General features: G+C 39.1%; 2 protein-coding genes across 3 annotated transcripts; one reads left to right on the plus strand and one right to left on the minus strand.

Annotated features, from left to right (window-relative positions):
* Positions 1-113: 113 nt before the first annotated feature.
* Positions 114-1,294, plus strand: LOC122037877 (major pollen allergen Ole e 10-like). Its single transcript, XM_042597335.1, has 4 exons — positions 114-643; positions 717-748; positions 826-1,066; positions 1,172-1,294. The coding sequence occupies exons 1-4, from the start codon at positions 412-414 to the stop codon at positions 1,201-1,203; spliced, it is 537 nt and encodes a 178-aa protein (XP_042453269.1). The 5' UTR covers positions 114-411; the 3' UTR covers positions 1,204-1,294.
* LOC122037876 (NAC domain-containing protein 73-like) lies at positions 1,295-3,157 on the minus strand. Of its 2 annotated transcripts, none has more exons than XM_042597334.1 (3): positions 2,617-3,157; positions 2,346-2,532; positions 1,295-2,004 (listed from the first exon to the last, which is right to left on the minus strand). In XM_042597334.1, exons 1-3 carry the CDS (start codon positions 2,749-2,751, stop codon positions 1,451-1,453), a joined length of 876 nt encoding a protein of 291 aa, XP_042453268.1. In that variant the 5' UTR covers positions 2,752-3,157; the 3' UTR covers positions 1,295-1,450. The 2 variants fall into 2 exon arrangements, with proteins under 2 accessions (XP_042453268.1, XP_042453267.1); XM_042597333.1 differs by having other exon boundaries at positions 2,313-2,532; positions 2,617-3,149.
* Between the last annotated feature and the right edge of the window lie 12,620 nt (positions 3,158-15,777).

A 15,777-nucleotide genomic window follows, 5' to 3' on the forward strand; every position in this document is an offset into this window, starting at 1 on the left:
TGTACAATATGTAATCTTCTTCATGTTCATCTCTACCAGTCCTTTTTGTCTCGTCATGATAATGCTATCCATCTCGACATAGGCATCGTTCCTTATTGTAGAACTTGATGTCTCAAGAATAGTGTTTAGACAAAAATATTATTCACGGTTGACATTGAGATTATAAGTACATGATTGAGAACCACGAGATGAAAATATATCCATTTTCTGTGAAGTAAATAAAACTGCTCTCCATCTTTATGGACTGTATTTTTTTGGATGGGTAGGAAAAATAAAATCAAGTAATTTGAAGATTGTTGTTTATTGTTTAATATCATCGGCAGTATCACATCAAGCGGCATTCAGTATTAAAGAGATTAACTCCAATATCGGTTTCGCCTCTCCAAAACTGCTCCACAATGATTATATTTAATGGCAATTAATCGGTTTATTATCATTCATTATTATAGTCTTAATACATGCCATAAATCCACGCCGCCTAAATTATTCATCCTCTTCCTTTTTCATATAAATCCCCTGGTCACTCTACACCCGAACTTACTCGGCAAGGAGGATCTAGCAATAATGGCGAGCAAACTCGGAGCGGAGATCTTCTTCTTCTCGTCATTCTGGTCTTCCTTGTTACTATTTTCTCTCTTCTCTGGTAATCCAAAATCACTCATTTAACATCTTCCTCTTTTTCTCAGATCACTCATGCGTTTATTACTCCATTGCAGGAGCTGCGAATCTCGCACAAACCGAAGCAAACGTAAACAATAATTTTCCTCATCTTCCTTAGGATTAAAAAGCTAGTTTCGATTGATCCGTACTCGTTTTTGTTCGCAGAAAACTTGGTGCGTCGCTAAGCCTTCGTCGGACGCTGCAACGCTAATAGCGAACTTGAACTACGCTTGCTCACAGCTGCAGGTGAACTGCAGCGTGCTGCGGATCGGCTGCGCTTGCGCCCGCCCGAACAGCCTCATCTCCCACGCCTCCGTCGCCATGAACCTTTACTACCAGACCGCCGGCAGGCACTACTGGAACTGCTTCTTCAACGACTCCGCGCTGGTGACGACGACTGACCCCAGTGAGTCAATCGATCGAGTCGCTTTTTGATGTATCTATAATTAAATTGACGAATGCCATAGTTTTGTCTCTAACTAATTGCTCTGAATCATTTTGTCTGTTGCAGGCTTCGATAGCTGTGTTTATGCATACATCTGAAGGAGGAAGACTGGTCCAGTGGATGAATCTTTATTATATCAAAGCTCAAATTAAAAAAATCTCCACAAAGTGGTTCAATTCTGATTCAATGTGCTGATGAACATAGTTCATGTGAATCTAGCTGATAAAGGCATCTTTTACATATCGTAGAACATTATTGAAGTTAATTATAAGAATATTCCATAAGTAAACCCTCTCTCCCTCTCTCTCTCTCTCTGTCTTTTCCCTGTTTTTTTTTTTTTTGCCCTTAAGTGAGAAAGGAAGCCCCGCCACCAGCACCATGCATGGGCACGAAGCCATGAAGCATTTGGCTCTGGCCGCCTTGAATGCTATCGTACGCCATCAGCTGCGACGACTGTTGCTGCTGACCGTAGTAATCGACTCCGCCGTCGTCCTCATCGTCCTCGACCACCGCTTTATGCTGAGCCTCTTTCATTACCGCCGCGGTGCACTGCCTGGGCTGGGTCTGGTAGAAGACCTTGGAGACCACCAGCTCGCCGTCCTTCTCCTCCTCGTCGACGCCTAGATGGTACTGGTGCATGATCCAGTTCGTCTTCTGGGGCTTCCGCTGCTTGCCGTAGTTGGTGTAGAGGACCAGGATCTTCTTGAACCCCTTCAGCCTACCGCCAGCGGCGCCGTACACCGGCCTCGTCTTCCCGGTCTTGTGCCACCGCGTCTCGCTCCCTTGCGCCTCCGGCGACGTGCTCTGCACCACCACCTTCCTCCTCTTCCGCGTCCCCGTCGTGTACGCACGCGAAGGCCGGTGGAAGAAGTGCCGTACCACACCGTCCTCGCTCACGCCTACAATTTTTCAAGATGAAACTCAACTAAATATGCGATTTTTTTTATTACTATTGATTTAGCTATAATAATTTAGAAATCAAATTCGTGTTCTTGCATAATTTGGTCAAAATGAATCTTGGACAACAAGTTTCGCAATTAATTAGTTGCCTGCTTTATGCCTCATTCACAACACGTGAAGCAACGTAGCTTCTGATATTTAACAAAGAACACAAAACATAACAACATTAATACTGTTTTATACAAACAAAGTATCATGATTACTAAGGATTAATTTAATTATCACTGTTTAAGTATTAATTAATTACCGGGGAGTTTCTGAGGGTGTGTATAGCAGATACCGTCCTCCCCTTCAATCGTGGGGATGAACTCGTCGATGAGAGGATGAAGCCTCATCGCGTCCGCTCTCGCTTTGCTCTCCAAGTGCTCCAGCAATTCCTGATCCGTCGGATCAAACTTCACCCCCGCCGGCAGCCCCACCAACTCCTCCGCCGCCGTCGCCCTTCCTCCTCCTCCTCCACCGCCACCCTGAGTCATCCATCCGTTTTAATTGTCTAATTACGTGGAAACAGAGAGAATAAAAAGAGAGATCTTTGAAGAGAAGAAGAAAACCTGCGGCCGTGGGTCGTACTGGACGCGGAATCCACAGGAAGGGCAAGTGGCGAGTACTGTTCGCATCAGAACCACACTCGAAGAGCTCGAACTGTTGCTGCTTCTCTCCATATTCTCCATCTTGGATTGCACCATCTCATGTTTCTCTCTCTCTCCCTCTTCTTCTTCTTCTTCTTCTTCTTCTTCTTCTTCTCCACGGATGAGAATGATAACCGAATGAAGCCAAGGCGGAGGTTAAAGGAGAAAAAGAGAGAGAAAAAAAGAAAGAAAAAGAAAACAGTGAAGAAGAAGAAAAGAAAAGGGAAAAAAAAAAGAAGCTTGTGCCTAGATCTCAAAGCTGTCCTGTGTATTTCTCTTCTCTCTTCTCCAGTGGCTCTTCTGATCTCTACCTCTATTCCTGATCTACCTCAGGGAATTAAACCACAAAGGGAAAAGGAAATCAAGACAAAACAAAGGATAGCTATTTGTAGACGAAGGGAGAAGAGGGGAGGAGAGGTACACTTGAACAAGATAACTACAACTTGCTTTTGCTTGTCCCTTAAGCTTCGCCTTGCCATTATATAAGATATCAAATATGTGTAGCCTAATATTAATTAGTGTTATTTATATCTAGTGCTAATTAATTAGAGCTTAATTAGGAATGAGAAAACATATTGGATAAGGAAAATTAAGGAAATAAATTATAGAAATAAGAGGTAGAGGAATTGATGATTGAGTGGAGATGAGGCAAGGGCTGATTCGTGGAGGGACGTTTCACCTCACTGAATGAGAAAGAGGGAGAGGGAGAGTGAGCTTCTTTAGCTCCGAGGTCAACCTTGAGTGTCTTCCAAGACATACCCCTTCACTCAACCATTTTGTATTAGGTGGTCTCTCACTCTATTCTTTTAAGTTTGTTTGCAATATGTACATAGGAGGCGAGCCTTATGCTCTACAAATTAGGGTTCACAATTGGAAGCACCCGCATCTAATCGTTTACAATGGATTCAAACATCACTTTGGATTTGGTACATATGACAAAGCTCTTATAGACAAATGATTGTTAAAAAGGACAACCCTATACATGAAATATCAACTTTTTATTATTGCGCCAAAAGCTTCCTTTTATATTCTATTTATACAACTATATATATATATTAATATACTATTTTTTATATTTACTTTTTGAAATTTTTTTTTACTAATATGTCATTGTCAAACTTTTTTTTTTTATAGATATTTTGTTTCTTTTTTGAAACATTAACAAAATTATCTTTTAAGCAATGCAAAATCCTAAGGAGAGATGAATAACCTACCAATTAAAATTAAAATTTCTCTCGCTATTGATCTTAGTAAGGATATAATTAATTAAAAATAATAAAAACAATAACTAAAAAGAAGAGACAAAGATTTATTTGGTTTGCAACTGGAGAGGTTGCTAATCCAAGGCGATGAAAAACTCCACTAAAGGATCTTCTTTTGACAAAGACGGAGTAGTTTTTTACAATCGTTAAAATTACAAACTTTAAAAACAGAAAGACAATTAGAGTACTTAGTGTGTTATACAAAGCTTCGAGAATTAGGGTTCTATTTATAGTCCACTAGTTAAATTAGTTGTTTGCTGACGTGGCAGATCTCGGGCGCCTGGACCCGATCTGAGTGCATCGATATGGTCGCCTCAATTCACTCCGCAATGGCTCTTCATCAATGACTTATCGGCTTCCTAGCGTCTGGATCCGGTTTGGGCGCCTGGAGTCTGCTAACGTGGATTCCAACTCTGATCCTCTTCGCAAGGGGATGCTGATATGGTTGAGATATCTCAAGCACTTGGACCTAGTTCGGGCACCTAGACAGAGTCAACTCAAGTTGACTTGTCTAGTTGCTTGGGTGATCTTCTAGTCATCTAAAGTTGAGTTCACTTGAACTCCACTCCGACCTTCTCCTTGAGCAATGTTCCTCCCGGCTTCTCGTCCCTCGAAAGCGCTCCGCTGGTGTACTTTTCCGTAGCTCCTCGCCCCTCGAATGCACTGCGTCCGTCGACTCACTTTCTGTGTCATCCTTCTTACTCACTGCGTCTTCCGCTCGACTTCCTGTATTCTTAAGTCTCTACACATTTAGACATAAGACATTAAATCGTAGAATCTAACTTATCTTGGTTAATTACATCAAAACTCATCCAAGGTATTTACAATCCCTCTCTTTTTGATATGCATCAACCCAAGTTAAATTAGGATTAAAACAAATAATAAAATAATTTTGCAATTATTACAAGAAAAAATTACAATCAATTCAATTAAATAATATTAAATTATATACCGCTTTAACTAAATCTCTAATTTTCTTTTCCTCTAATCACATTAAAAAAATAGGACATTTTTTTAAGGGTTTGAAATATAATTTTTAGTAATTTACCTTTTAATTGAAATTAATTTTCAAATAAATAATTTTTAATCGATTAATCTAAAAGATTTTGGAAAAATAATTTAAAAAATTATTTTAAAGTGTAAAAAATCCTATTTTTTTTTGTCAATTACAATCACAATGATTTGAAAAATGATAAAAATTTCAAGTACAGAATATTTGTATTTTAATCATAATAAATATTTTTAAACATTTAGATTTATTTTGGAAACTATTTTTCTTTTAAAATAGTTTTCGAGTCCTAAAAATTTGACTGATTTTTAAACATATTTCTAATACAATGGTAAGTTTATGAAAAATCAGGTTTTTCAAAATTAATCTCTAAAAAATTTTAAATTTTTAATTATCTTTTTTGATAAAAAATTCATAAAAATTATATATTCTTGGAAAAATCTTGAAAATTTTTGTTCTAATAGAAGACATAATTTATTATTACAGAAAAATTAAGATTTTGAAAAATAAATTTTCGAAACACTTTTTGTCATTAAAATTCATTTTTTGAAATAAGAATTTTAACAAATAATATATTAGGCAAAAGTTTTTAAAAATAGTTATGATTATAGATAATCCATTTGTGCACCACAGAAAAATTAAAACCAAATTAAATTTGAAGAAGGTGTACGAATCAATTTATTAAAAAAAATTTAAGCATCAATATAAAAATTAATTTAATAGTTTAGAACAGATCTAGAAATCCAAAATAAATTTCTATAAACTGGATTTGCCAGAAATTTTCTTGGAATATAATTTCTAGAAATTTTTATAATTTAACCTCTATAGTTTCTTAAATACCAATTAAGCCCTTTATTATTTCTAAAATTTGAAATTGGTAAAGAATTTGTGCATGTATCGTTCTTTTTCAATTATTCTATTTATTCTTTCAACTTTGAAATTTCCATTTGAATTTTATCAAAATGTTCTAATAGACATGTTTTTGCTAAGTTTATTTTTAATTTATTAGTGTTTTTTTTTTAAATTCATACATTTAGTGTTGGACCGGGTAGGCCGGCTGAAGAAGGTTGAGTTGCTTGAAAAAAAACCTTTCTTGAACTTTGGAATCAGATTAGTACCAACAACATAAAAATAAACAATACAAAAACAGAAAGAAAAGATATTTGGAATTTTACTTGGTTACAATCGGAGAGGTTGTTAATCCAAGACAATAACATCACTAGAAAAATCTCCTTCGTGTAGGCGGAGAAGCCTCTTACAATCTTTGAACGCTCAGACTATTACTAGGAAATGAATGCTTGAGTTGATATTTGATTTCCTAGCTACAGGGGCCTTTTTATAGCTCCTGAAAATTTTATCCATAGGCTGAAGGCGCCTTCCATAGAGTTCGAAGGCGCCTCCAAGGAGGTGTCGTTTGGATAAACTTTTATCCACTGCAATGGCTTGAACCAGCCTGGTGGAAGGCGCCTTCCATAGCCATGGAAGGCGCCTTCCATGGCTGGTTGAAGGCGCCTTCTGCCATTGAAGGCGTCTTCTGCCTAAAGGTCGTGGAGGCGCCTTCAACTCCTGTTGAAGGCGTCTCTAGCAGCTCCATGGCTCCACTTTAGCTCATTCGCTGCTCTGATTGCCTGGGTGATTGCGTCCAATCGAAATAGGGTTCACCCGAACCCAATTTCCGGCCTTCTCCTCGAGCAGGATTCCGCTCCGGCTTCTTGTCCCTCCAACGTCGTGCATGTCTTTCTCGTCCACCAGTGTACTTTTCTGCGGCACCTCGTCCCTCTGATGCATCGAGCTCGTCGGCTCTCTCTCATGTCATCCTTCTCGCTAGCCGCGTCTTCTGCTCGACTTCCTGTGCTCCTAAGCTCCTACACACTTAGACACAAAGATCAAACTAAAACAGGACCTAACCTAACTTGGTTGATCACACCAAAAATAACCTTGGGGTTCTAACAATCTCCCTCTTTTTTGATGTGAGCAACCTAAGTTAAGTTAGGGTAAACTAATCATAAAGTAAAGATAACAAAATATGCAATAAAGTGCAAACCGATTTTAAAATTTATTTTTTTTTTAAATTTGAATTACTACCTCCCCCTAGACTTAATATTCTCTTCTCCACCTTTGATCACATAAAAATGGGATTCAAATGAAATTTAGGGGTAACTTTTTGTAAAAAAACCTATAAGTTAAAAAAAATTCTAAGAAAAAATTTCTAAGTTATGAAATTGACAAAGATTTGAAAGTATTAATTCACTATTATATGCTTATCAGCTTGCCAATTAAATATTCAATTCAGTAATTGACTTCCAGACTATAGTGAGACACTAAACCTTCTTGGTTATTGGATCATCAACCACTTCTAGACAAAACCTTTTAAAGAATTTAAATATTTAATTTTCCCGCTGAAAGTCCTAATTCCAAATAAAGTTCAATTTATATAAGTTTTTGGAACCCAATATAGGTTTCTTCCTACAGGATTAATCAAGAATTTTGGGGGTATATAACTTTTTGAAACTTTTCTAATTTGACCCTTGTGAAATCTAAGATACCATTTCAAATTATTATTTCTAATATTTTTATTACAAGAGCATGCACGATTTTTTAGACATTCTATTTCTGTTTTTAATTTGTCATTTTCTATTTTATATTATCATATAATTCTAGTGGATATGTTTTGGACAACTGTATTTTTAAATCTTTGTTTTCCTTTTCTAACTTGCAACAGTTTTTTAATAAGAATTTAACAAATTTGAATAACTTATCAGGTGGAAGAGATCGTACCTGACTTACCTCGTCGATCCCATTATCCATAGCTCCCCCTGAACTGTTACTTTCTTCTGATGTAGCTCCCCCTTCATCAATGCTTTCGATGCTCATTTCGGACGAGCTGGCTTCGTGTTCGTCTTCTTGGTGACTTGCCATCAACGCAAGTCCGGAGAAGGCTTCGACCTCTTATTCGGACGACGTTTCGTCCCACGTCACCTTTAGGGTTTCATGTTTGTTTGTTTGGATGGGCTTCTTGTTCTTGCCCTTATCCTTGTTCTTCAGTTTGGGACAGTTATCTTTCACGTTGTTAGCTAAAGCCTAGAGCCAATCATTTGATAATTGTATTTCGGACTTGTTGTATCATATTCTATATAAATAAAGGCATTTGGTTTTTGGTTATTATACTTACTTGTATTGGTGTCAAATAAACTAAGTATAATAACGTCCTTGAGTAGAAGGTTCTCACCTATATCAATCGGTTAGTTGAACCGATAGTGAGATGATATAGGGAACACTACTCTTAATCATTTCTAGTCGAGTATTAACATTTAGGGACAATGTTAATGCAATAAGACTAGCATGTAGGTCAACTCGATGACTTGACCTCACAAGTCATGGATATAGAGATATCAAGTTGACACATGGGTATACATTGGAGAATGTATACTGAATGACCCGCCATGAGAAAGTATCATGGATCGTTATATGAGTGTCATATACTTTCTCATGTGGCTATTAGTATGACTACTAGTCCTTAGACCTGAAGTCACCATGGTTCCCTACATAAGGAGTTATGTACTTTAGTTTCGTCAAACGTCACTCGTAACTGGGTGGACTATAAAGGCGATTACTGGGTATGTAACAAATTATGCGGAGGGATGTGAGTGATGTAGATGGGATCTATCCCTCCTATATGACGGGAGAGACATCGGTATTCTTGATAGAGTGAGACCACGAAGTGCATGACCATGCCCAAGTGAGTCAATATGAGATATTGAGCTCATTTGATTGAGTGAGTCTACTTGGTGTTCAAGATTTAGATTGATTAGAGGATGACATGGTCTATGCCTCACATTTATCAATCTAGATGTCTAGGATAGAAGGACACTTGTCATATATTGTGAGGAGTCACAATTAGTAGTCACAAGGTGATGTTGGATCTCAATATTCTTGTAACTTGGGTAGTAATGATGTATTGCTAGATACCGCTCATTACTTATGTTTCTAAATGAGTTTAGGGGCATTGTCAATGTTACAAGAACCTATTGGGTCACACACAAAGAACAAGTGGATGAAGATTAGGTTCATATGATGAACCAAGAGGATTAGATTCATTTGATGAATCAAATTGGATTAAGAGTAATCCTAATTGGGCTAATTGAGTTGGACTCAAGTTGATTCATGTGTTCAATGAGTCTAATTTAGATTATGACTCATTGAATCAATTTAATTAAATGAATTAGATTCATTATATTAAATTGGCTTGAATTAAATGGTTGGATTAGATCAACCATGAGAGAGATTAAGTCAAGTTTGACTTGACTTGAGAGGAAGATGAAGAGTCAAGTTTGACTTGACTTTATGCCACCTCATTGGTGAGTTGGCATTAAGTGAACCAATGATGATGCTCCACATCATCATGGTTACTTAAGTGAAGTGCCACCTCATGGGAGTTACCAAGAGTTGTGACTCTTGGTATCCCATGGAGGTTACAAACCACTTAATTAGATGAAAAGAGTTTCATTTTGCATGAGTAACTCTCATTCAAGTGATCTTCCTCCTCCTAAGCTCTCTTCTTGCTCCTTCTCTTCTCTTGGTCGTGGGTTTCAAGCAAGGGAGAAGAAAGGAGAGTGAATCTAATCCAAGAAGAAAGGTTAGTGAAAGTCACATAGAGATTTTAGAGGAGTGTGTTCTCTTCTTCCAATCCTACCCGAGAGCCCTAGAGAGTGCTAGCACACTTGTGGTGCTCTCTTCTCCATCCTTGAGTGTTAGAGAACACTTCTTGTTCGTGTGGATATCACTAGAGAGTTGTCTACGTTGGCAACTTCGAGATCTGGCGTACCGTTGGACGAGCGGGATTTGCGAGGGCACACTTCAAAGGTATAAAATGTTTTTCCCTTTGTAAATCTACTGTAGATCATAGTTTGAAACTCGTACTCATATTTTCGAAAGTTTTCTTCGCACGGATCCAATGGCTAGGGGGTTTCGGGGTTTCCGCGACGCGAAAAAGCGGTTTTCGCGGCTCGAAAAATCCAACAGTGGTATCAGAGCACGTACAAAGCGAGTACGAGTTTAGATTCGTATTTTTATGAAAAATATAGATCTGTAAACTTTCTGTAAATTCATGTTTTTATAGTTTTTATGGGTAATTTTCTCGTAGAAGCGAAGCACAAGTGTTTCGACGCTTGTAGGCTTCCGCTACCGGGAAGATTTTTCCAAAACGGCCAAGTTTCACCCCAAAACCTTTTGGGACAACGGGCTAAGGCGATGTTAGATCGCAATGGAACCCTCGCGATGGTTAGATCGCGGGTAGGGGCGCTGCCCCTGGCCCCGCAAGGGGATTCGTTCCGCGATTGCGCCCGAAAATCGCTAAACGGAACCGCCGGGAAATTGTACTCGTAAAAATTGTAAAAATTATAGAAAAATTACAGAAAATTATAGAAATATATAATTTTGAATTATATATTATTTTTGTGATAGTCATGGCCCAAAGACCCAATTTGATTAGATAATTCGTGTTGTAATTCATAATACGACCTGCGTGCCGTGATGTGATGTGCGTGTTGTATTTTTTTTATTTTTATTTTATTCGCGACCTGCGCGTCGTGCCTTTCTCTTATATTCTGGTTGTAAATTAGATTTAGACTCGAATGTAACTCGAGTTTCAAAATTGTAATATACAAAATTGGAGCTGTGGAAGGTCCACTCGAGACAGAGTTACGTGGAGGGCGCGCGCAACAAAGGTGGTCAAAGGACGGAGCTTGAGAAGCTGTTGACCTTAGGTTGACCATCCGATCTTCTCATTGGCTTGAGAAGATCGTAGTAGGGTCATGACATAATCATAAAATTATTTGATTAATTATTTAATTAATTGTTTTGTGTGTATGTGATGCATGCTAGTTAATTAAGTAATTAATTAGTGCCTTACGATTAGATTAGATCTAAGTCGTGCACATGATGCACCCTTTGATTAGATTAGATCTATCGAGTATATGATACGCATCATCGTTTAGATTAGATCTAAATCACGTCAACTCGTAATGCCTACCATGTCGTGATACCTACCACTACCCCGATCGCATGTTGTTGTTGAATCTGCCAAAGCATATCAACACATATTATCTTGGTAGGGTACGGAGGGACAATCTTGGTCCCGCCTATCAACGCATGGGTGAGTACAACTCAATTAGATTGAGTATTCCTAGTTAACTCGGTTGGATCGAGTATAACTATAGGCATTCTTCCAACGGTTGGAAAGATAGGTCAAAATCACATATATATTAACTCTCGGGCGTATTAGCCAAAACTAACTCGAGTTTTAATATAAATGCGGATTTTATCCTATAAACAAGAGTTGCATAGAGATGTAATTGGTAATCGTTACCTACCGATCATACTGAGTCTTGGGCGTATTAGCCAAAGCTAACTCAAGGGTTAGTATGATGTGGATCTTGTCCCACATGAATTATAGAATTCAGTGGGAGCATCATTTAGTTAAAGGCCTAATTAAATGATTAAGAATATAATATTTATTTCTGTATTTATTTCTGTTGTAGATTACCATGACGTCGAATACGAACACCTTCTCTCTGCGTTCTGTCCTTAAGAAGGACAAGCTCAACGGAGTGAATTTCCTGGACTGGTACAGGAACCTGAGAATAGTTCTCACCCAAGAACGTAAACTGTACGTTCTGGAGCAGCCCATTTCGGAGGCTCCTCCTGCCACTGCCACGTGAGCAGACCGAGATGCTTACAAGAAGCATCAAGATGACGCATTAGATGTATCCTGTCTTATGCTCGCGACCATGAACTCTGAGCTTCAGAAGCAACATGAGTTGATGGGTGCTTACGATATGGTTGAATATCTTTGTCACCTATATCAAGGACAAGCAAGGCACTGGAAGAGGAACTCTAAAGAATACCTAGAAGATCTTAAGAAGAAGAGAAATAAGATTTCTACTTCAGGTATACATGTTATAGAAGTCAACCTCTCTATTTCTTCATCGTGGGTATTAGATACCGGATGTGCTTCGCACATTTGTACTAATGTACAAGCGCTGAGAAATAGCAGGGCATTGACGAAGGGTGAGATAGACCTACGAGTAGACAATGGAGCACGGGTTGCTGCTATTGCTGTAGGAACTTACTATCTATCTCTACCTTCTGGGCTTGTACTAGAATTAGATGATTGTTGTTATGTGCCTGCCTTGACTAAGAACATAATTTCAGTTTCTTGTTTGGACAAGAAAGGATTTTTGTTTACAATAAAGAACAAATGTTGTTCCATCTATTTAAATGATATGTTCTATTGTAGTGCACCTCTGATAAACGAACTCTATATTCTAGACCTTGAGAGCCCTATCTGTAACATAAATACCAAGAGGTTCAAGTCAAATGACATGAACCAAACCTACCTCTGGCACTGTCGCTTAGGTCATATAAATGACAAGCGCTTATCCTAGCTCCATAAGGATGGTTTGTTGGACTCATTTGATTTTAAATCATATGAGATATGTGAGTCATGCCTACGAGGCAAGATGACCAAGACTCCCTTTAGTGGGCATAGCGAGAGAGCAACTGATTTGTTAGGACTCATACATAGTGATGTATGTGGCCCTTTCAATGTTGCTGCTAGAGGCGGTTATAGATACTTCATCACATTTACTGATGACTTCAGTAGATATGGTTATGTGTACTTGATGACACATAAGTCTAAATCCTTTGAAAAGTTCAAAGAATTCAAGAATGAAGTACAGAACCAGCTTGGCAAGAGTATTAAGATACTTCAATCAGATCGAGGTGGAGAATACCATAGCTATGAGTTTCGTGACTACCTAGCTGAGTGTGGGATTCTATCCCAACTCACTCCTCCTGGAACACCACAGTGGAATGGTGTATCGGAAAGGAGGAATCGTACCCTATTAGATATGGTGCGATCTATGATGAGTTACACAGATCTTCCGACATACCTTTGGAGTTATGCTCTAGACACGGCAGCTTTTATACTCAACCGAGTTCCATCCAAGGTCGTGATAAAGACACCATATAGGATATGGACTGGGAGAGATGCCCAGGTGTCTTTCATGAGGATTTAGGGTTGTGAGGCTTACGTTCGATGTCAAGTCTCAGATAAGTTAGGACCCAAATCCGACAAGTGCTATTTTATTGGATATCCCAAGGAAACTAAGGGATATTACTTCTACATTCCCAGTCAGCACAAGGTAGTTGTGGCAAAGACTGGGGTCTTTCTAGAAAATGACTTTGTTTCTAGAAAGACTAGTGGGAGCGCGTTCGATCTTGAAGAAGTTCAAGATGCGGACAATAGCACTGATGCCTCGATGGAAATTGAACTGGAACCACAAAGTGTTGTGGATGATGTTGTTCCACAAGGAGTTGAGGAACAACAACCAGTTCAAGTAGACATACCTCTTCGCAGGTCTGATAGGGTACGTCGTCAGCCTGAGAGATACTCATTTCTCTTGTCTGACCATGATGACGTTATGCTCATAGAGGATGAGCCTACCACCTATCAGGAAGCTGTAATGAGACCAGATTTCGAGAAATGGCTAGAAGCCATGAGATCCGAGATGGAATCCATGTACACCAACCACGTATGGACTTTGGTTGATCCACCTGAAGGGGTAAAACCCATTGGGTGCAAGTGGGTCTTTAAGAGAAAGACTGACATGGATGGACTTATCTATAAGGGTCGCTTGATAGCTAAAGGTTTCAAGTAGATTCTTGATATTGAATATGATGAGACCTTTTCTCCAGTAGCGATGTTTAAGTCCATTCGGATCATGCTTGCTATTGCAGCCTACCATGACTATGAGATATGACAGATGGATGTCAAAACTGCGTTTCTGAATGGAAACCTACTCGAGGATGTGTACATGACACAACCTGAGGGTTTTGTAGATCCAGAGTATGCAAGCTGCATAGGTCCATTTATGGACTAAAGTAAGCTTCTCGGAGCTGGAATCTTCGATTCGATGATGCAATCAAACAGTTTGGTTTCATCAAGAACGAAGATGAGCCTTGTGTCTACAAGAAGGTTGTAGGGGATATAGTTGTCTTCCTCATATTGTATGTGGATGACATACTACTCATTGGGAAGGACATCCCTATGCTTCAGTCTGTCAAGACCTAACTAGGGAGTTGCTTCTCAATGAAGGACTTAGGTGAGGCATCCCGCATTCTAGGGATACAAATCTATAGAGATAGATCTAAGAGGTTGCTTGGCATAAGTCAGAGTACATACATTGACAAGGTACTCCTTCGGTTTGCCATGCAGAACTCCAAGAAGGGATTTCTGCCAATGTCACATGGCGTGAGTCTTTCGAAGACTCAAGGTCCCTCTTCTAGAGAGGAGAGAGACCGCATGGATCAGATCCCTTATGCCTTAGCCATAGGATCGATCATGTACGCCATGCTATGTACTCGACCTGATGTCTCGTATGCTTTGAGCATGACGAGCAGATACCAGTCAGATCCAGGTGAAAGTTATTGGATAGCGGTCAAGAATATTCTTAAGTACTTAAGAAAGACTAAAGAATATTTCTTGATATATGGAGGTAATGATGAGCTAGCTGTAAAGGGTTACAGTGATGCTAGCTTCCAGACCGACCAGGATGACTATTGATCGCAGTCGGGGTTCGTGTTTTGCATTAATGGTGGTGCTGTGAGCTGGAAGAGTTCGAAGCAGGACACAATAGCTGATTCTACGACAGAGGCCGAGTATATTGCTGCATCAGAGGCAACAAAGGAGGCAGTTTGGATTCGCAAGTTCATCACTGAACTTGGGGTGGTTCCTAGGATTGCTGACCCTATTGAGCTCTATTGTGACAACAATGGAGATATAGCACAGGCGAAGGAACCTCGCTCACACCAGCGGACCAAACACATACTACGGCACTTCCATCTCATTCGAGAGATCATCGAGAGAGGAGATGTGAAGATTGGCAGAGTACCTACAGAGGCTAACATCGCAGATCCCTTGACCAAGGCTTTGGCACAGAGGAAGCATGATGGTCACACTAGGTCATTGGGGCTTAGAACCTACACAGATTGGCACTAGTACTAGTGGGAGATTGTTAGCTAGAGCCCTAGAGTCAATCATTTGATGATTGTATTTTAGACTTGTTGTATCATATTCTATATAAATAAAGGCATTTGGTTTTTGGTTATTATACTTACTTGTATTGGTGCCAAATAAACTAAGTATAATAACATCCTTGAGTAGATGGTTTTCACCTATATCAATCAGTTAGTTGAACCGATAGTGAGATGATATAGGGAACACTACTCTTAATCATTTCTAGTCGAGTATTAACATTCAGGGACAATGTTAATGCAATAAGACTAGCATGTAGGTCAACTCGATGACTTGACCTCACAAGTCATGGATATAGAGATATCAAGTTGACACATGAGTATGCATTGGATAATGTATACTGAATGACCCGCCATGAGAAAGTATCATGGATCGTTATATGAGTGTCATATACTTTCTCATGTGGCTATTAGTATGACTACTAGTCCTTAGACCTGAAGTCACCATGGTTCCCTACATAAGGAGTTATGTACTTTAGTTTCGTCAAACGTCACCCGTAACTGGGTGGACTATAAAGGTGATTACTGGGTATGTAACAAATTATGCGGAGGGATGTGAGTGATGTAGATGAGATCTATCCCTCCTATATGACGGGAGAGACATCGGTATTCTTGATAGAGTGAGACCACGAAGTGCATGACCATGCCCAAGTGAGTCAATATGAGATATTGAGCTCATTTGATTGAGTGAGTCTACTTGGTGTTCAAGATTTAGAT

The sequence above is a fragment of the Zingiber officinale genome, chromosome 1A (assembly GCF_018446385.1).
Source record: "Zingiber officinale cultivar Zhangliang chromosome 1A, Zo_v1.1, whole genome shotgun sequence".
Lineage (NCBI taxonomy): Eukaryota > Viridiplantae > Streptophyta > Magnoliopsida > Zingiberales > Zingiberaceae > Zingiber > Zingiber officinale.

What these genes read in the sequence shown, in the direction of transcription:
- LOC122037876 (XM_042597333.1), bottom strand. Translation starts at nt 2,751, where the DNA reads ATGGTGCAATCCAAGATGGAGAATATGGAGAGAAGCAGCAACAGTTCG. An exon ending in AGTACGACCCACGGCCGCAG is followed by an intron (nt 2,533 to 2,616) that starts GTTTTCTTCTTC and finishes TGGATGACTCAG; the next exon opens with GGTGGCGGTGGAGGAGGAGG. An exon ending in ACACCCTCAGAAACTCCCCG is followed by an intron (nt 2,005 to 2,312) that starts GTAATTAATTAA and finishes GAAAAATTGTAG; the next exon opens with GCGTGAGCGAGGACGGTGTG.
- LOC122037877 (XM_042597335.1), top strand. Translation starts at nt 412, where the DNA reads ATGGCAATTAATCGGTTTATTATCATTCATTATTATAGTCTTAATACA. An exon ending in TCGCACAAACCGAAGCAAAC is followed by an intron (nt 749 to 825) that starts GTAAACAATAAT and finishes TTTTGTTCGCAG; the next exon opens with AAAACTTGGTGCGTCGCTAA. An exon ending in GGTGACGACGACTGACCCCA is followed by an intron (nt 1,067 to 1,171) that starts GTGAGTCAATCG and finishes TGTCTGTTGCAG; the next exon opens with GCTTCGATAGCTGTGTTTAT.